Source organism: Microcaecilia unicolor, chromosome 10, assembly GCF_901765095.1.
Source record: "Microcaecilia unicolor chromosome 10, aMicUni1.1, whole genome shotgun sequence".
Lineage (NCBI taxonomy): Eukaryota > Metazoa > Chordata > Amphibia > Gymnophiona > Siphonopidae > Microcaecilia > Microcaecilia unicolor.
The window spans coordinates 219216069-219236605 of NC_044040.1; the positions used below are offsets into that span (position 1 = coordinate 219216069).

The 20537-nt window shown below is 43.2% G+C and overlaps 1 protein-coding gene across 5 annotated transcripts in view; it reads left to right on the forward strand.

Annotated features, from left to right (window-relative positions):
* DVL3 (dishevelled segment polarity protein 3) overlaps positions 1 to 19965 on the forward strand; it is a 49868-nt gene extending 29903 nt beyond the window's left edge. Inside the window, exons 8-16 of one of the 5 annotated variants that reach the window (XM_030216251.1) lie at positions 889 to 1028; positions 1911 to 1987; positions 4259 to 4326; positions 9496 to 9573; positions 13497 to 13628; positions 15477 to 15644; positions 17896 to 18108; positions 18953 to 19327; positions 19718 to 19965. In XM_030216251.1, the coding sequence (XP_030072111.1) occupies positions 889 to 1028; positions 1911 to 1987; positions 4259 to 4326; positions 9496 to 9573; positions 13497 to 13628; positions 15477 to 15644; positions 17896 to 18108; positions 18953 to 19327; positions 19718 to 19752 (1286 nt within the window). In that variant the 3' untranslated portion in view covers positions 19753 to 19965. Of the gene's footprint in view, positions 1 to 888; positions 1029 to 1910; positions 1988 to 4258; positions 4327 to 9495; positions 9646 to 13496; positions 13629 to 15476; positions 15645 to 17895; positions 18109 to 18952 lie in introns of all 5 variants that reach the window. The other 4 variants (XM_030216248.1, XM_030216249.1, XM_030216252.1 and 1 more) reach the window with 4 other exon arrangements.
* The last annotated feature ends 572 nt before the right edge of the window (positions 19966 to 20537 follow it).

A 20537-nucleotide genomic window follows, 5' to 3' on the forward strand; every position in this document is an offset into this window, starting at 1 on the left:
CTCAGTTCCCCAGGACCAAAGTCCACCACCCTAACCACTAGGCCACTCCTCCACTGTTGCTACTATTGGAGATTCTACATGGAATGTTGTTATTCCACTAGCAACATTCCATGTAGAAGTCGGCCCTTGCAGATCACCAATGTGGCCGCGCAGGCTTCTGCTTCTGTGAGTCTGATGTCCTGCACGTCAGACTCACAGAAACAGAAGCCTGCGCAGCCTTCTACATGGAATGTTGCTAGTGGAATAACAACATTCCATGTAGAATCTCCAATAGTAGCAACATTCCATGTAGAATCTCCAATCGTATCTATTTTATTTTTGTTACATTTGTACCCTGCGCTTTCCCACTCATGACAGGCTCAATGCGGCTTACATGGGGCAATGGAGGGTTAAGTGACTTGCCCAGAGTCACAAGGAGCTGCCTGTGCCTGAAGTGGGAATCGAACTCAGTTCCTCAGTTCCCCAGGACCAAAGTCCACCACTCTAACCACTAGGCCACTCCTCCACCTTTTTCCTTTCCTTTTCTTCCCCAGCATCTGCCCTTTGCTTCCCTGATTTTCTTTCCATTCCCCTTCTCTCCTAGCTCACAGGCCACCACTATTCCTTCTCTTCTGTCTCTGTACTTGGAGGCAAGACCCTCTGAATATTAGAAACCTCTCTCCCTTCTGTTTTATAGATAAGCGAGATTGCTTGTCCTTTGTAACACACAATCTTCCTGTTCCGTTGCTCTCCTTTTTCTAGAGAAGGTTTATAATGCATCACTTGATATTTGATGAATGTTGACACCCTGTTAAGACGACACATTTTGACATTCTGTGTTCAACGTCCAAATTTTCTTTGAACCTTTTATCCCCTGACTGTTGTATCTTTTTATTCTGGTATCTACAGAAAAGTATAACTTCTTAGGCATCAGCATTGTTGGACAGAGCAATGAACGGGGTGACGGTGGCATTTACATTGGCTCAATCATGAAAGGTGGTGCTGTGGCAGCCGATGGGAGGATTGAGCCAGGAGACATGCTCCTGCAGGTACCCATGGATCTGTACACCGAGCACGAATACCAGTCTGTTTCTTTTTAAGTTTAATAATTTTTTATTGATGAATGCATATATGAAACAATTCCACACCAATTGGTATAACTTTGCTAATAAGCTTTTCAAACCTGTACTAATACAGCTAAACAGCTATCATCAACATTTTCTTTCTTTCCACCCTCCCCCCCTTCCGTATTAATATATTGATTAACTTTGGCTTATATATGCAAATGTGCTGTACATAACTATTGTCATGAAATCTATATATTAACTTTGAAATGTATCAAGTAGCAATCTAGGCATTATTCAACAATTTTTTTTTTTAATAAAATGTAGACTGCTGACCATATTCTGTGATCTTGGTTTTGTATTTGATTGCTCTACCAATTTCCTTCCTTCCCCGCCCTTTATTATAATTCTGCCAATCAACAATGTATCATCCACTAAGCAGGAGAAACACATCGCATCCGTGTGGTGCCACTATCTATGTCCCACCCCCAGAAGCTTCCCCCCCCCCTCTATACTGTGCCTACCCCTTCATCCCTTCCAACCCTCCCCCTAAGGTATCTAGTCTGTTTCTCATTAATGGTCACCATGATGATATTGTTGCCCTCATCTGTGACTTTGTAACCTGGATATATGGCAGTAAATGCCAGTGTCAGCATTTGTGTAACATTGTGTGTTGGCGTTAGCATGTGATCTCACTGAAAGATAACGTAACCAACAGACATTTGGAAAGAAAGTGTAGAGTTTGCAAATGAAGGTTGTCTCAGGAGACTCGGGGGAAGAACTTGGCTTTGCTTTCTTTGGCTTGTTTGCTGTGGACACAGTTTCTAATTCGTTTGACCATCTCCTGCCGTTGTTCCTTGCTTGCAGGTGAATGATATAAACTTTGAGAACATGAGCAATGACGATGCTGTGAGAGTTCTACGAGAGATTGTCCACAAGCCTGGGTATGTGTCCACAGAATAGGTTTAAGATTACTGGAGTCGCCAGATTGAAATACACATGGGGGAAAAAGCCGACATGAACAGAAGAGAATGATTATGTTTCAACGTGTTTATTGAGAAGCCAGTACAGAAATACAGCTATTACAAATGAGCCTGCAATAAAACAAAGGCAATTATCATCTGTGTTCATTATCATAGTCTAACATTTTTCCCTTTTTCACCCTCTCCCCCCTACCCTCCCCCCTCTTCCAAAGATGTTCTCAAACCTCTCATTAAGAGCATTTAACATAACTATAATTCCCACCGAAATCTTCACCAATCCCCATAGGTTAAATGTGACCTCAGGTGCATAAATGTACTAGTACCCAGCGCTTTGGTCCATCCCTCCCCTCTTCCCCTTCCCCCCCCATCCCCCTCTGGACTTGTGTTAGAAGAGAATGATTAAAGAATGCAGATGGGAGCAGAAGTGGAAGAGGCCCCCAGGTCCATTTACAAAAGAGAGATTGGATGGAGTTAATACAGTTGGAACTGGGCAGAGTGTTATGAGAGCTCAGAAATACAGGCAGCACCACTGATGGTCAGCTTCGAGACCAGAGTGATGCGGAAAACCACATGTAGTCCTTTCTCCACTCTCAGATTGTCTGGTGGTTAGAGCAGCAGACGGAGAAGCAGGGAAGCCAGGGTTCAAATCCTGCCCTTACTCCTTGTGATCTTGACCAAGTCATTTCACCTTCTCTTGCCTCAGGTACAAAAAACTCTCAACATGTTGATACAGTTTAATACACGTTACTTAGTGCAAACCCCATTTTTCTCACAACATTATCATGAGTTAATATGTTAATGCAGGTTAGTAAATGAGGGCCCTCTGTCCCTTTAAATTTGTTACAGAATTTGACCTGTTTGTGCTTAAAAATCCTTGTATAGGTATAATCTTGTTTGGTATTTTTTCATTATTGGACACTGACAGGTTATGTTTCTGAGTGGAAGGTCTATGAGGTCTGTTCAACGTTAATCATGAAAATAATTTTTAATGGTGACCTCAGAGGTTACCTAGGGAACGTGTGCACACGTACACAGGGTGATCTCTCAAACCTTTTTCTCTTCGGAAGTGGACTGTGGTGATTTTTCTATCTAACTTGCTTCTGTGCTGCAACTCATTTACTAATGAACTGAAGGAGATGGGGAACACACCAAGTCCGTTCCGATTCAAGACTCTCAACCCATTATACTTTACAGACTTGTAGCTCTGCATTTCTTAGGAAGTTTCTACATTCAGTGAAGAGTACACGAAAATTTGGGTTATCCTGTGAGTGATGACTCGAGTTATGTTAACTGTGTAAATCATGTGACATTCAGTGTACCGTTTGCCAAGCGGTGGTGTTGGATGTACTGTTACTGTTACGTACTATTTAGTATTAGAAAGCAAAGTGTAGGGTCAATGGTAGTCTTGTGCACAGACATGCAGTTTGATTCCTGGATCAGATCTTCTGGGCATGTTACAGAAGCAGTGTTCACAAGCTCAAAGGGAAGAGTTGTGACCATTAATGAAGTTGACACCTGGTAGTTGGATATTGAAGCCCATGATACAGGCAAGGAGGAGCTTTTTAAAACGGGGAAAAATCTCCAGGTCTTGGTGGGTGACAGCTCAGGCCACCAGACCTTAGTTCTGGCTCCTATTCAGCTGGAAGGAATTGTAGGGAACTACTAGACCAGAACAAAAATGAAATGTCAGACAACCAAATGAAAACTTCAGAGAATTATTACTTTTGTACAGACAAAGCCGCAATATTTTTCAGTTCTTTTGATTGGTTGCTCCTTTAGCAGAGGGCTTCCAGGGCCAGTGCTCTTAACTCTGCTTATCCAAACTGCATTTCAGGCAGAGGTTGACCTGCAGATTGAACAGTGTCCTGTGTAGACTGTTCTTTGTGAGAGAACACCATGAATGTGAATAAATGTACAATACAGCATCAGGGAAATGATCAAAAGTATTGGCATGCTTTTATTTGCGTTCCCAGAGACACGAAGAAGGCAGAGAATGGAAGAGTGCACAAAGCTTTGGTTGTGTGAAAAAAATTACCCAGAGAGATAAGACATGCAGATCACAGTGGATAATTTTTTGTTAGGCAATAATCAAAGCCTAGACGTGTCTGAGTGATGCACTTTTGGTTATTGCCTACTTTAGATAGAAAATTGTGATAAAGTATCTCTGTTTATTGGATAAATGTCCACAGATCTTGTTCACTGTTCTTACAAAGAGTTTGTGTTTTGACACAGGCCTATCATTCTGACTGTTGCCAAGTGCTGGGATCCTAACCCTCGGGGCTGCTTCACGTTACCCAGGAGTAAGTGGCTATTGAACTGTTCCTTGAAATAGATTGTGGTGTGCAGTGGCGTTCCTAGGGGGGCTGGCACCCGGGGCGGATCGCCGATTCGCCCGGCCCCCCCCCCCCCCCCCCGGGTGCAGCGCCCCCCCCCCCCCCCCCCGGCGAAAGGACACCCCTGCGAAGGAACCCCCCCCCCCGCCGGGTGCATGCCGCCGGGGGGGGGGGGGGGGGTGCCGTGCGCACCTGTCCTCCGTTGTTCCATGCTTCTTCTCTGCCCCGGAACAGGAAGTAACCTGCTCCGGGGCAGAGAAGAAGCATGGAACAACGGAGGACAGGAGCGCGCGGCACCCCACCGGCGGCGTGCACCCAGGGTGGACCCCCCCCCCAGGAACGCCACTAGTGGTGTGCTGAATAGCAGACACAAGAATTGGATAGTGTTCTCATGGAAAGTGAGCCCTAAGGAACACTGAGAGTTTTAGAACTGACAGGCTGGGATAGGGCATTGTAGTGTTAGGGAAATATATGCGGGCTCAGAGTGATGATAGTGAACTGTGGGTGACCTATTCACCAGGGGCCCAGGTGGAGTAACCTCCTAATTAGTCTCATCTAGAGAGATTTTTATTCCACTATTTACCAGTTAGGTTTAATTTGGATTAGAAAAAGATTTTTCGCTCTTTCAAAAAGTACAACGACCAGGGGGCACTCGATGAAATTACGTGGAAATACTTTTAAAACAAATAGGAGGAAATATTTTTTCACTCAAAGAATAGTTAACCTCTAGAACTCACTGCCAGCGGATGTGGTAGCAGCAGTTAGCATATCTGGGTTTAAAAAAGTTTTCGACAAGTTCTAATCTGATGGAGCTCACCCCATCCATACTGTCTGCTGGAAGAGATGATACGTTGAAACCCTCTGTTCAGTCTGCTGTTGCGGCTAAGAAAGCAAATAGAATGTTAGGTATTATTAGGAAAGGAATGGAAAACAAAAATGATGACATTATAATGCCTTTGTATCGTTCCATGGTGCGACCGCACCTCGAATACTGTGTGTAATTCTGGTCACTGCATCTCACAAAAGATATAGAGGAATTTAGAAAAGGTAAAGCGAAGGGCGACGAAAATGATAAAGGGAATGGGATGACTTCCCTATGAGGAAAAGCTAAAGCAGCTACAGCTCTTCAGCCTGGAGAAGAGACGGCTGAGGGGAGATATGACAGAGGTCTATAAAATAATGAGTGGAGTAGAACGGGTAGACGTGAATCGCTTGTTTACTCTTTCCAAAAATACTAGGACTAGGGGGAATGCAATGAAACTCTGGAATTCCTTGCTAGAGAATGTAGTAATAGGCGTAGCTTAGCGGGGTTTAAAAAAGGTTTGGACAGCTTCCTAAAAGAAAAGTCCATAACTCATTATTAAGATGGACTTGGGAAAATCCACTGCTGATTTCTAGGATAAGCAGTATAAAATGTATTGTACTGTTTTGGGATCTTACCAGGTACTTGTAACCTGGATTGGCCACTGTTGGAAACAGGATTCTGGGACTGATAGACCTTCAGTCTGTCCCAGTATGGCAACACTTATGTAATTATATAGGATCGTGATAGGAAGCAGATAAAATACTTGATATAATTGGGAAGTCTTTTCTATAATACTTTTGAAAATCTCTGTTTTTATTTTCAAAATGATTTGCAAGTTGAAGAGCTGTTGGTCAGATTTCTGTTGATTTGGTAATATTGGTTATGGAAAGCAAATTTAGTGATGTGAAATGGTTTTCTGGTCCAAACAATTTTGTTTCAATTAAAGTAGGGTGATACTTTTTTTTCATTCTTGTAAAGAATTCTTATAATGATAATCATTTTCCATTCCTCAAACCTTCATCAGCAAATTTGTTTCAAAACTATTACCGCTGTAGAGTACCAAGGGGGGGGGGGGAGGGGGGAGCTTCATGGCTCTGAAGTACAAAGTAAAAGCACATCATAAGAATCCTGTAATGGAAATTATATTGCTTGTTCAGAAGACGTATTTGGGAAGGTAACATCTACCATAAACTTAGCTGTGAGTCTTCTGTTAAAGCCACAACCTGTAATTTGAGGAAAGTGCTTTGGATTAAATTGTGTAAGTGGCTAGTTACATGTTTGTATGTTAACTGTGGAAAGTTGTTGGAAACATATAGAGAAGCTTACCATTTAAGCGTATAAATAAACATGATGTTGTATACCAGTGTCCTGCTCATTCATATTGAATGTCCCTTGTCATCTATACCAGACCAGTCCAGATTAATGGGTTGTGTCCATCTACCAGTGGAAGGAGACAGAGAAAATAGTTCCAAGTAAACCGCCCCTCAAGGGTATCGTGCAGTATTTTCTCTGTCTCCTAGCGGATGGTGGACAGATCGTGCAGCTGCTCTGGATTGCTGGCTGGTAGCTCCTGTCCCAGATTCTTCTGGTGACAGTGGAGCCAGGGGTGTGCTGGTAGCAGTGTTGGGGCTAGTTTTAGATGATACTCAGTGGTCCTGAGTTCCTCATCTGCCAGCTAGGGCGATATCCAGTGACCCTGGTTCCCTCCCTTCCTCCCCTGGCTGTCTTTCTAGCAGGGTGATGGTTGATTGTGGCATGGAGTAACTTCTCTCCCCTGTGGGGTTCTTCTCTTCTGTGGTGGCAGGTATATCTGAATTTCTGCCTGTGAGGTAAGCCTTTATTTATTCCTGTCACTAGTGAAGAAGGTTGTTTATGAAAAAGGAAACTGTTTTTCCCTCCTTTTCTGCCTCTGAGGTAAACCTTTATTAATTCCTTCTTTCTTTTGCCTGTTTACCTGATTTATTTTCCCGCCTTTGGCAATGTATTCTAGGGGGCCGCTTGCGAAGTTTCTTTGAATTTCGCTGGCCGGCGTCTGATTCTGATCTTGGGCCTTTCCAAGCTGGTACCAGTTGCTTTGATTTTTTTTTTTTTTTTGTGGGGCACGGTTCATGTCTGGATCACGAAACTCAGTTGTTTTTCTCCTCTTCTCGGTCCTAGACGGCGGCTGGTTCAGACGGCGGCCCCGTTGCTGGAACTCATACGTTTTGCGGTTTGGAGGTTTTAGTCTGCAATTTCTAAAGTGGGGGAAGTCTCTCGCTGGCTCCGTTTGGCTGCCCAAGATCACAAGGAGCAGCAGTGGGATTTGAACTGGCCACCTCTGGATTGCAAGATCGGTGCTCTAACCACTAGGCCACTCCTCCACTCCACTGTGAACGATAAATATCAAGTCTAATCTATCTAAATGTAGGAACGTCCAACAATAATTTATCAGACGATGTCAGGTTACGATTTCCTGTTTCTTTTCAAGACTGATAGGACAACTAGAAGTTTACAGGAGACAAATCGAGCCAGGGTCAGCTGTGGCTGGACTTGTTCAGTGGAGCACACACTTAAGTTCCTGCTCTGCTGTTTTTTCACTACCTTGTTTCTCTCTGACTTTTGGTTTCCTATTTTTTTTTACTCAGTCACCATTCAAAGTCTACATTTGTAATGGATTTTGATAAGTAGAAATCTTCTTGTAGAAGTAGGAAACGTTGGGGTTTCTTTTCTGTCTCTTCTGGGTAAGTCCTGTTCTCGGACACACAAGTACGTACCAAGGAGGCAGTGCGTGCAAATTGATTTCATGCATATTCATTGTGGATATCCTGAAAATCTGACTGTCCGGGAGTTCCCTGAGTACAGGTTTGGGAACTCCTGCCATAGGGCCTCAGTGTGGTTCTAGCTTAGTTTATGAACCTTCCCTTTGAACTTATGGAATCAATAGAATGCAACAACACTTATTTCGCAAAGCTTTTTCTTAATAGCAGTAACATTTTGGCTAAAAGAGTAAGTGAGTTTCAAGTACCAGTCTCTTATTCTTCATATCTGCAGTGCCGCTACAATTGGGCATTTTTTCAAAGTCGCCTCAAATTCTTCCCTCAGCTGTAATGTATCTAACTTCTTACCAAGGACCCTGAACAGACTAGATTCCAAAAGAGCATTTACTTAACATATTGCATGAAAAGGACACACCAATATTTTCAGACCACGCAAACCAGGAATTTCAGTGATAAAAGGAACATTATCAAACTGATCAGCATAGTGTGCTTCGCACTGACACAACGTAGCAGGATTGTGACTGAGTCATCCAGTGAGGGCACTTGGAGTCAGACCCATGGGAACCTCATTTACACATCTGTGTATAATTCTGATAGAAGGAATATATAGAAATGGATCCTGGTCGTCCATTCACATCTCACTGCAGTTAAGACTGTGTGTCTCAAAGGGACCATGCATAAGATCCAGCAGTGCTATGAGGGTTTTTTGATAGTCAACTATCCAATACTATTTTCCTTAAATAAAAATTATATAGGGAAAGGTGGCAATGCTTCACTGATTTTTTTTTTGTTATTTTTGTTACATTTGTACCCCGCGCTTTCCCACTCATGGCAGGCTCAATGCGGCTTACATGGGGCAATGGAGGGTTAAGTGACTTGCCCAGAGTCACAAGGAGCTGCCTGTGCCTGAACTGGGAATCGAACTCAGTTCCTCAGTTCCCCAGGACCAGAGTCCACCACCCTAACCACTAGGCCACTCCTCCACTCCACTGCTTCCCGTTTGCTGCATCTGTTGACAGAATTGCTTGGCTGTAATGGAGGTTCATGGTAGACATCAGGAAAAATCATTGACAAAGACTCGCCCACCTCCCCAGGGAGGTAACTCTTAAGTTGTGTGATAAACGGAGGGTTCATATGAGGTAGCAGTAGCACAGGAAGTCCAGGATGGGCTCTGAGATAGCTGGTCTGTTTATATTCTAGGTGAACTAGGCATTATGCCTAGGGTAACGGCTTTGATGGTGGCCCAACTGGCAGGGTACACCTTCTCTGCCGCTGTCTTTGCTGTCCTTCAAAGATCTGCATTTTCTTAGGGCTCTTAAAGTGGTAGAGTGGTGGGGTCAGGGGGAAAGGGAAGGAGATGCTGGATACCTTGGGGAAGGGGGAAGAGGAGCAAGGGGGTGCTGAACACTTTGGGGGGGAGGATGCCTCCAGTTGTGTGTCTGATTTATCTTTTGTCCATGGAGAACAGCTGTTACAGGTCAACAAGTTCACTTTTTCTTTAGAGAGAATAATACTTGGCATGGAATTATTTCTAGGAAGGAGGAGGTGTAATTATGCTAATTTTTGTTTCTTCAGGTGAGCCCATACGACCGATTGACCCTGCAGCATGGGTTTCCCACACAGCAGCTATGACCAGTACCTACCCAGCATATGGTATGAGTCCCTCCATGAGCACAATCACTTCCACTAGCTCCTCCATCACCAGCTCCATCCCTGAAACTGAACGTAAGTCTTGCAGGAAGTGCCTGCTATGGGCCTCAGCTGCCGTGCACTTGACACTGCATGGCTTTTCCTCCTCCACACTCAGTGGTGAGGAGGGAAATACATTGCCGTTATAGGTGCGAGTCTAAATAAGCCCTGGAGAAAGAGACGATACATGAAACCTTCCTGACACGGAAAAAGTAAACCCAAATCAATGGTACTGTGAAAGACAGAGATTCCAGGAGAACAGAGTGCCTGACTTAGCACCTAAAACTGAGACTGTGATCTAACCTATGATCTCCAAGACATGTCATTGCCTGCCTATGGAGTTTCTCTGTACGTTCAAGGTCATGGCTGTTCCTGGGACTGTGTGGCATCTAGTTATTGAGTGATATTTTGACTGGCTGTCAGCCAGGGAGGTTCTTGAGGTCAGAATGACAAACCCTGCTTGTGATCCACACTGTAAAAGATGGTAGGAGCAGTAAGAACATGGTCTAGAACATTTATTTGGTAAAATGTATTAATCGCCTTGGTCATTCATGGGCCCTCAGCTATGGAATCATTTGCCGGTAGAAATTAGAAGCTTGACAGAACTCTCCATTTTCATCTGGCTTTTGGGCTATCATTTTTTTCTTCAGAATTTCATTTATTCATTGTTTTTATTTATATTCTGTACTGTGCACACTGACAAAAGGGGAAATAAATAATAAGCACAAGATAAGTACTTCAGAAAATATTGCTCACAGTTTTGAGGTACTTTTATAATTTAAGTTGCAGTGATTAAACCCGGGCTGGTGCCACTTCATAATAGCACAATATAATCATTTTTGAAAACTTTTTTTGAAGATCTTGTGTATAATTTTACATTGGAAGTTTTTTTCTTATGTTGATATGAAGTTGCAACTGCCTAGAATGGTTAGATAGTGGAGGTTAAAAAATGTTTTAAATAGAATAAAATTAAAAAAATCAAATGTATAAATACAGTACAGAACAAAATACCTAAAAACAAGAACAGCAAATAACCCTTCACTGGCCCAAGGAATCCAATGACTTCAGTCGTTATGCAGTTCACTAATTACATAGTAACATAGCAGATGACGGCAGAAAAAGACCTGCACGGTCCATCCAGTCTGCCCACAAGATAAACTCATATGTGCTACTTTTTGTGTATACCTTACCTTGATTTGTATCTGTCTTTTTCAGGGCACAGACCGTATAAGTCTGCCCAGCACTAGCCCCGCCTCCCAACCACCAGTCCCTTGATTTGTATCTTTTTCAGGGCACAGACCGTATAAGTCTGCCCAGCACTAGCCCCGCCTCCCAACCACCAGTCCCTTGATTTGTATCTTTTTCAGGGCACAGACCGTATAAGTCTGCCCAGCACTAGCCCCGCCTCCCAACCACCAGTCCCTTGATTTGTATCTTTTTCAGGGCACAGACCGTATAAGTCTGCCCAGCACTAGCCCCGCCTCCCAACCACCAGCCCCTTGATTTGTAACATAGTAAACATAGTAGATGACGGCAGAAAAAGACCTGCACGGTCCATCCAGTCTGCCCAACAAGATAACTCATGTTTGCTGATTTTGTGTATACCCTACTTTGATTTGTACCTGTGCTCTTCAGGGCACAGACCGTATAAGTCTGCCCAACACTATCCCCGCCTCCCAACCACCAGCCCCTCCTCCCAACCACTGGCTCTGGCACAGACCGTATAAGTCTGCCCAGCACTATCCTCACCACCCAACCACCAGCCCTTCCTCCCAACCACCGACTCTGGCACAGACCGTACAAGTCTGTCCAGCACTATCCCCGCCTCCCAACCACCAGCCCCTTGATTTGTATCTGTCTTTTTCAGGGCACAGACCATATAAGTCTGCCCAGCACTAACCCCGCCTCCCAACCACCAGCCCTGCCTCTGCCATCCAATCTCCACTAAGCTCCTGAGGATTACATCAACAGATATTACAATTGATTCTGGAAATCTAAATAATTGCTTTGTTTCTATAATGTGGAGGTAAAACATTCCATAGCACAACTGCGTAACTCTTTGTGAGTGTTTTGTGTGTACAGTAGAAGTCCGAGAACCTGGACCCTTTAAATTTACCTGCCGGCCACCCTAGAACCTGGATTCCCCCCCCCCCCCCCCCCCCCCCCCCCCCCCCCGGTACAACTTCTCTCCCTCTGTTCCTGGCTCTGTGTAAGTGCGTCTCACACTCTCCCAGGCCCCCAAGGCCTCCCTCCCTTTCTGACCCATCCCACCCTTCCAACAACAGGAAGTTGCATCAGAAGGGCGGGACGGGCTTCCACAGGTGCTGTAGCACCAAAGACTTCAGGAAGGGTAACAGAGCAAGCGGACAGGGCAGGGAGTGGGGGGGGGGGGGGGAGATGGTGGAAGGGAGGGAAAGGGGAGGTGGGACCTTGGGGGCCTGGGAGAATGGAAGAGGGGATGGATGCTGGGTAAATCATGGTAAAACAAGTAGTGCTTCAGAAACCGGACTGACCCAATCCCTGAACAGTCCAGATTTTTGGACTTGTTTTAATGTTGTGTGCATTTTTATTGTGTATGAATGAATGGTGCATCAAGTGTTTCAGTATCTCTTTACCATCCTGGCTAGATGCTCATAATGGATCCCATGCTTAATCTAGCATGTTACCCGTCCCCCGTTTTACATCAGACTTCGCAGTAATCCAAACACAACCAAAATCAGTGAACCGGTACCTTGGATTTGGATTTTAGATTTAGTTATTTGCATCTTCACATTTAAGCTCCACATGCTTTTCCATTCATATAATGTAGTTATTTCCCTACCCTCTGCGACAAACCTGTTGGTACCATTGAGCCCTCTTGTACTGATTAAAGAACTGCAGCTGTGACCAAGGAGGTTCTTGTGTTTCACGAGTAGGAGCACTTTATGAACGATTCTTGCAGCTTTTGCCTTCTAGGATAGAGCAGAAATATACACGTCACCTTACGTTTTAAAAGTAATAAGTTTATAAAAAGTTACAGAGATGTGGGGACTCCCTGGAATATTTAGGCAGACTAAGGGAGAGGATGGTCTTCCTCGGATGATAACTGCTACACACTAGCAACCGTGCAGTTGTTTAAACTCGTAACTACCATCATTGTTATAGTGGCAGAGGCATGAAGTGTTGGTACAGAGATTTTTTTTTTTTTTTTTTGTTACATTTGTACCCCGCGCTTTCCCACTCATGGCAGGCTCAATGCGGCTTACATGGGGCAATGGAGGGTTAAGTGACTTGCCCAGAGTCACAAGGAGCTGCCTGTGCCTGAAGTGGGAATTAACTCAGTTCCTCAGTTCCCCAGGACCAAAGTCCACCACCCTAACCACTGGGCCACTCCTCCTGTCTTGCTCGCCAATTCTGACAGCTCCCTTTAGGATTCTGCATTGTCCATAAAAAAAAAAAAGTTTTATTGAAGTCATGCAAGTATACATTCGAAACATTCCAATAATACAGCCATCAGAAAAACAGAACTTCACCCCTTCCCTGCATTGTCCATTTTGACAAAAATTGTCAATTTCGTGATAAAAGATTTATCATCAAAAAAAGTCGCTCTCGGGCTAATGCAGGGTAAAAATGGTCATAAATAAATAAAACGTAGACAGAGAGAATTTTGTGTCTCTGCTGCTCCATTAAACATACATTTCAATATACATAAAGCTTGCACTTTGGCTGTCCTCGGCACAGCGATGTTATCAGATGTAATATTCCATCTGTTTGTTCATTCTGCCTATATCCGTATGTGTTCAGCACTCATCTAAATTTCATGCAGTACATTTTTTCCCCTAGTTCTGTTTCACCCTTCCCCTTCTATTCTTACCTCTTTCTTTTCTCCTCCTCTCTTGGATCTACAGGCTTCGATGACTTTCACCTGTCCATCCACAGTGACATGGCTACCATCGTTAAAGCCATGAGCTCTTCTGAGTCTGGCCTTGAAGTCAGGGACAGGATGTGGCTAAAAATCACCATCCCCAGTGCATTTATAGGTAAGCTGGAATTTATGGTAGACGTTTAATGTTTTATGTGTGCAGTGTTTTGCCCCTGAAGGAAAGCAGATCCTCATTTAGGCAGCTAGTGAATGTGACTTGTTGATCATTTTTATATGCAAAGTTTCTGTGGGATTCCTTAGCACTTGCGGTAAGATGGTATGACTTGCTGTCTTCTGACCCTCTTATGCCTTCAAAGGAGACAGCAGGAACTTCGCTTGAGGTTGACCTGATGATGAGTATGTGAATCTTCACAGATGATGATCACTATTCGCAAGGTCAAATGCCTGAAAACATTCAGATTAAAATCTTTTTCATCCCCTGTTTAAAAACTTTCTTCCTACTAATCTGGACACTTAAGGTCTGTCCTCTAGTTTTCCAGTTTGAGACTAACAAGAACTGTCAGCAGGTGCCCTCACCCCCCCCCCCCCCCCCCACATGACCGAGCTGTGTGGTGCATTGGTCTTTGCAGGCGACATGTTTGTTTTCTTGCAAACCTACAGGAAGAGTCCAGAGACTCTGCGTTCTTTCTGTTTTCAAAAGCTAATGCACCGGACGGCTCTTATTACCAGTCTGGCAACACCTCAGGACCTGGGCAGCATCTTTACCAGTGAAACTGAACTATCTAAAGGAATTTTTCACAAAGCATCAAGTGTGTGTGGAAGCCATAGGCAGTAGCAAGAAGCAATGACGCAAAGCTGTACACAGCACGGATAATCTTTCAGCTAGTAGTGATATAGAAATTATACGTAGTTGTGAAATTAAATCATTTTTCTTACCTTTGTTGTCTGGTGATTTTATTTTTCTAATCATCTTATTCCTTCTCTGGTTCTGTTCCTCTGTCAGTTCTCTGAACTCTATTTTCAGGGCCTCCTCTCTCTCCTCACTATTTTTTTCTCTCCTCCTCTCTTCTTCACTTCTTCCCCTATAACATCTTTCACATTCAACTTTCTGCCATTTTTCTCCTCCTTATAGGAGACAGCAGCACGATGCGATTAATCGAGTTAAAATTATTAGTGTGCGCTCGAAATTTTGACACGATTAATCGCGATAAATGGACAGCCTATATATATATATATATGTGTGTATGTGAATTTAAGGTAGGTTTATTTGCTTGACATACAGGAATAACATCAAGCTGATTCTGAAAGTTAGAACACCACAAAGTTATTAACACTAAAATCGGCAGTCCTGTGTCAGAAGTGAAATCGAATTGAACACACTGTTGTATGTTTACATTGGCCTTCCAAAAAGTATCCAAAAAACTAAAAATAAATAGAAGTACATGTAAAGAAAGGGAAAACAATAACAAAAATACAGATGGCCAAATTTCAGTGAGGATATCCTGTTTCCTGATGGGTTCATCTTAACTGTTGTTGTAATCTACCTTGGGAAGCCTGGTGTTATAAAGATGATGGAATATATATATTGAAATTAAATGGAGGTAGAATTAAACTCTCCTTTTATTGGGGCACATGGAATCAGATCTTAATCTGTTTTGTAGAAGCCCACCTCTTTAACATTGCTTTTGACTCGTAACCAATTGTAACCACTCGCCTCCACCTACCCTCCTCTCTTCCTTCCCGTTCACATTAATTGATTTGATTTGCTTACTTTATTTATTTTTTGTCTATTAGATTGTAAGCTCTTTGAGCAGGGACTGTCTTTCTTCTATGTTTGTGCAGCGCTGCGTAAGCCTTGTAGCGCTATAGAAATGCTAAATAGTAGTAGTAGATAAAGCGGGGGGGGGGGGGGGGGTCATAAAGTATAGACGTAGGGCAGTCTGTGCTTACTTGTGTTTAGATTACATGTCTAATGCTTATTTCTTGGGTTTGGCTTTGCTTGCAGGTTCAGATGTAGTAGACTGGCTCTATCATCATGTGGAAGGTTTTACAGATCGCCGGGAAGCCCGAAAATATGCTAGCAACCTGCTAAAAGCCGGCTACATTCGGCACACCGTTAATAAGATCACCTTCTCGGAGCAGTGTTACTACATCTTTGGAGATCTCTGTGGCAGTACGTTTCAGTGGCCTGGTGTAGTTGCTTGTTTGTTTCCTTTTGTTTTAAATGTGTGAGTTTAATGACCATCAGCTGTGCCCCTGTCTTTATTTCAAACTCATGAATATCTTAAAAAGGCAGTTCACAATCCAGAATCTGCCAAGTTCAGATCCTTTCATTCCCCCCTGGTGAATACGTAGCAATAAAGATTAGCTGTAATTCTCGGGGCTGTTTTTTATTTGAATATTTTTGCATATTGTGCCACTTAGTAAATGTTGTTCAGTTGCTGTATGGTTTGTCAGTTGTGTACTGCTACCACCTCCTATGGGCTGTGCAGACTACACAGTAAATATCTGTCACCCTTTGAGGATACAAGTCTGTGCAATAGCATTACAAGCCCATGGTGGAGATCTGTCAGCCCAATGAGCATGCCTTTTCATAAGATGTCCTCTTACATAATGTCTATACTCCTGTTATGTAGGCATAAGCCTATCTGGGCTGAAGGTAGTGGGCGGAGTTTGCTGCCATATTGGTTTGTCCAAAACAATAGCAAACTTGTGAGGTTTATATTAAACTGTCTTGGTTTTGCATTCTCTCTGTTAGGAAGGGATTTGGGGGGAGGGGTTGAGGAGTTTTCGAGGGATCTGTGGAAGGGGGGGGTAAGGGTTAATGTTTTTGTCAGTGCTCTACAGCTTTCTTTGTTATTTGCAGTGCAATGCTTTATTGTGGAGAACACGAATTGCAAAATTGGTTCCCTTCTGACATTTAGCATCTGTCACATAATGAACTTTCATTCCTGTCTGATGTGATTAGACTCCAAATACCCGATGCAAAGCGATTTAACCAGGCAGGAAAGACTCCTGCCTGGTTGAATCGCTTGTGGTGTGGGCTGATTATTGACCGGCAAGTTTTCTTCTTCCTCTCTCTCTCTGACTCTTCTAATTGTCTCGCAATGTCAACACATGGAGACCTTTCACCGCTCCATGTGCTGACACAGCTTTTATGTATTTATTTGAAAGCTTCCCATATGTAGTTCCTCTGTGTACATCTCTGTGCTGCACAAACTGGCATGTTTCAAAATATAACTGAAATGTAATAACAATGCACAACAACAACGTGGATGCAGCAGCTGATAGATTGTTTTGGACATACCAAGATGGCGGCTGCTGGGGGAACCGGCTTCAGCTTTTTGACATCATGCCGTCTGCTGTCATTAAACCTCCTTGGTTGGTGTGAAAAAAGAAAATAAGCTCAAATTCTCACAACTTCCAATTGGCTATTTTAATATTAATGGCACAGCGCTGTCAGTGCACATCAGTTCTGTCTGCTATTCCCATGATGACGCTTATGTACTCCCTATTATTTCAGTACTGAAACCCCATGCACATATCTCTGCCAAGGTACCCCAGTCTTGCCTTGCAGTGCTCCCCTCCTTTTCAGTAGTGAGATCTCCACCAGCTCTACCAGTGTATGTCACTCATGCTCTTGCAGTACCCTACTACTTCAAGATTACAATCCTCAAGCATTCACCTCACTCCTGCCCCACAACACCCTGCTGTTCCAGTACTGAGACCCTCCCCCCCAAAATACACAGAGCTCTGCCATTGCACCTCAGCCTGCCCTGCAACACACCCTGCTTCTTAATTCTGAGATGCTCCCCAAATGCACAGCTCTGCCATTACACCTCAGTCCTGCCCTGCAGCATCCAAATTATTTTAAATAAGGCGATCTATAGTCTTCATTGGAAATAAGACCGTGGGCCCCATTTGTGTATATGGCTGTCGTGTTTTCTGTGATTTAATTAACAATATTTGCATCTAATATTATACCTATTTGGGATTCTAGGTGAATTACAAGAAACATTTAGAAATAGGTAAAATGCAAACAAATATTGTTAAAGTGATGATAAATTATCCGCTCACAAAGAACAAAATCAGAGAATTAAACTCATGAAACACTTGTTGGAAAAAAAAATACCCCTTAACTGTTTCTCTAAAACACAAGAAATTGTCTTTTAGTCTCAAATTAAGTGAATGGGAGCAGATGCCAAGAATGCTGGTCTCTCCTTTTCCATCTGTGCAGGCCAGTGACAGCTGGTGTTTCAGGGTGAAGTAGTGAGAATGTTATAGTGGAAAGGTCCGAGATTACCCATAAATGTCTCTCCTAGATTAAGGTTGGACCATTGAGACACGGTAGATTGAAAAGTTAGAATAACACACGTATAAGACTATGCCAATAGCCTACATTTCTTTCCTTATTCTTTCCACAGATATGGCCAATTTGTCGCTGAATGACCACGATGGATCAAGTGGGGCCTCCGATCAAGACACATTAGCACCCCTTCCCCATCCAGGAGCTGCACCATGGCCTATGCCGTGCCCCTACCAGTACCCGCCACCCCATCCTTACAACCTTCATCCAGGCTTCCCAGACCTAGGATACAATTATGTTGGAGGCAGTACTGGCAGTCAGCCTAGTGAAGGTAGGTTTCCTTTTCAAATGCTTGCCTAGCTTCTATTAAGTCTCCCAGTGGCTGCTGCTTTCTTTTTTCAGTTCAGTTCAGTGCTTGAATGTGTTGTCTTCATTCAGACCCATATAGTGTTGATGGAATGTTGCACATGCTGGACCAAGGTTTTAGCAAAGCTGTCAGGTTACCCAGTTCAGGCCAGTTCTGAACTGTTGACATCCTATGCTGATACATTATGAAACCTACAGCACTGATTTCAGTGAGTAAGATCAGGGACTACAAATACACCAGTGACATGGGATCTAAGTTCAAAATCGAGACTAACCTAAGAATTTTCCTCCTGGAGTTGGACAACTTGAGAGCTCTGTGGGTATTATTGTACGTAACAATTTGTGTATTTGGCATGTTAATTTTATGCGTATTACTGCTGTCAGACCTGCGTTCTCTGTTTGATTCTCATAGGCAAAGGTATAGATAAGTGGTATTGACACTCTGTCTTTGAGGCCCCCAGTGGGTCAGGTTTTCAGAATAAACCTAATGAATATACATAAAAGATTTGCATGTTTACTTCATCGTATGCATATCTTTCATGCATATTCATTAGATATATCCTGAAAACCTGCCCCATTGGTAGTCCTCAGACTGGGTGTGAAGATCAAGTGTTACAGGTGGTAAGTAAATTTACAGTAAAAAAAAAAAAAATGCAACTGCGAGCAGGATTATTCAAAGACCCAGTACAATGTTTGCACTGCTGACTTTGCTCTTGTAGTTTTTCATATATCAGAATACTTGTCGGGTGGAATGCATGAGAAGTTCATTTAAATACTTCTAGTGATACTTTGTGTGTTCTTTCTTATAGGCAGTAGAAGTAGTGGCTCTAACCGCAGTGGGAGTGAAAGAAGGAAAGAGAGAGATCTAAAACCTGTGGACTCGAAGTCTGGTGGAAGTGGCAGCGAATCAGATCACACAACAAGGAGCAGTATGCGCCGAGATCGCGCAGCTAGTGAGCACAGCCATCACAGCAGTCATAGGAGCCATCGCTCGATAAGCAATCACATGCACCCATCCTATGGACCCCCTGGGGTGCCCCCTCTCTACAGCTCGGCTATGATGATGCCCCCATCACCATCTGCCATGGGTCCTCCAGGGGCCCCTCCAGGTCGGGATTTAGGTTCTGTACCCCCGGAACTGACAGCTAGCAGACAGTCATTCCGAATGGCTATGGGAAATCCTAGTGAGTTCTTTGTGGATGTCATGTGAAAATTTTTTTGGTTCTTCCAAAGCACTGTTCTATTTTTTGATTTGATACTAAAAAGGGGAAATGAACTAAAAGCATAATGAATGGCTTTGCACGTGTGTGATGAGGTGAGAACTGATGCGGCTTGTGAACGCTAATGTGCAAAGATCTCCACTGTGGACTTTGGCTGTGAGAAGGTTAAGCATGCCTGATTGCTTGGCTTCATTTAACTCCTTTTTACTTTAACAGAATTAATAACATCAGTTTTTTGAAAGGCATCTTTAAAGGCTCTGATCCATGTTTGCTATTCTTTCTGTCTTAAACATATTTTGGTGGTTGTTTTTTTTTTTAATCTGTTTTTTTTGTTTTTTGTTTTTTTTTATCAAGCAGCAAAGAATTATGGGGTATTTGACTTCCTCTGACCTTGCTGACAGAGGAAGTGAAAGGTTCCCCACTGAAAGGTGTCATGGCAGCTTTGTTTAGCGTGGAAGCGAGGAGCAGCCAGTCCCTGCCCTTGAGCACACGTTCACGGAAAGAGCTTTTGTATTGAAAGAAGACATCTTCAGGAGAAAGCGAACCACAAGCCTTATTTGTGTACAATAATGAATTATGATAAATAAATGGAATATAATGAAGCTTCTTTCTATATTATCTTTAGCTTTTAATTGAAGAAAAATAGTGTGAAACCCTGGAAGAAATGAAGTGGAGGTTAAATTGTATTTTAATCCCTTTGTATCCAGCAGGCTAAGAGCACAAGACCCTCTCCCTTCATTTCCTAGAATTGACTTTTTTTTCTCTTCACAAAACAAAAATCACTTTCAAATTCCTCCTTACTAAGATTATTTATTCAGCATATTACAGAGGGTTGTGCTTTTTAAAATCAGTCTCCATAGACTAGCATGTACAGCACAAACAAACACACTGCCCCCTTCTCCCCCCCCCACTAATATCACATGTGCAACAGCAGTGCAAGCTTCGTATATATGCATCTACACTGCCCCACCATGAAACAAAATAAAACAACTTAATAGACAGCAGAGGCATAAGCAGAGATGGAACATATAGACAGAACAACAGGGGTTAGACAGTTCCCTTATTTTCTAACTTGAAAGTGATCTCAGCCAGGGTAGGAGTTGGATAAAAGTCCTGCTGCAATATCCTTGTGACTAGCTAGTTGTTTCTTCCATTAAAGGCTTGAGAGATGAGC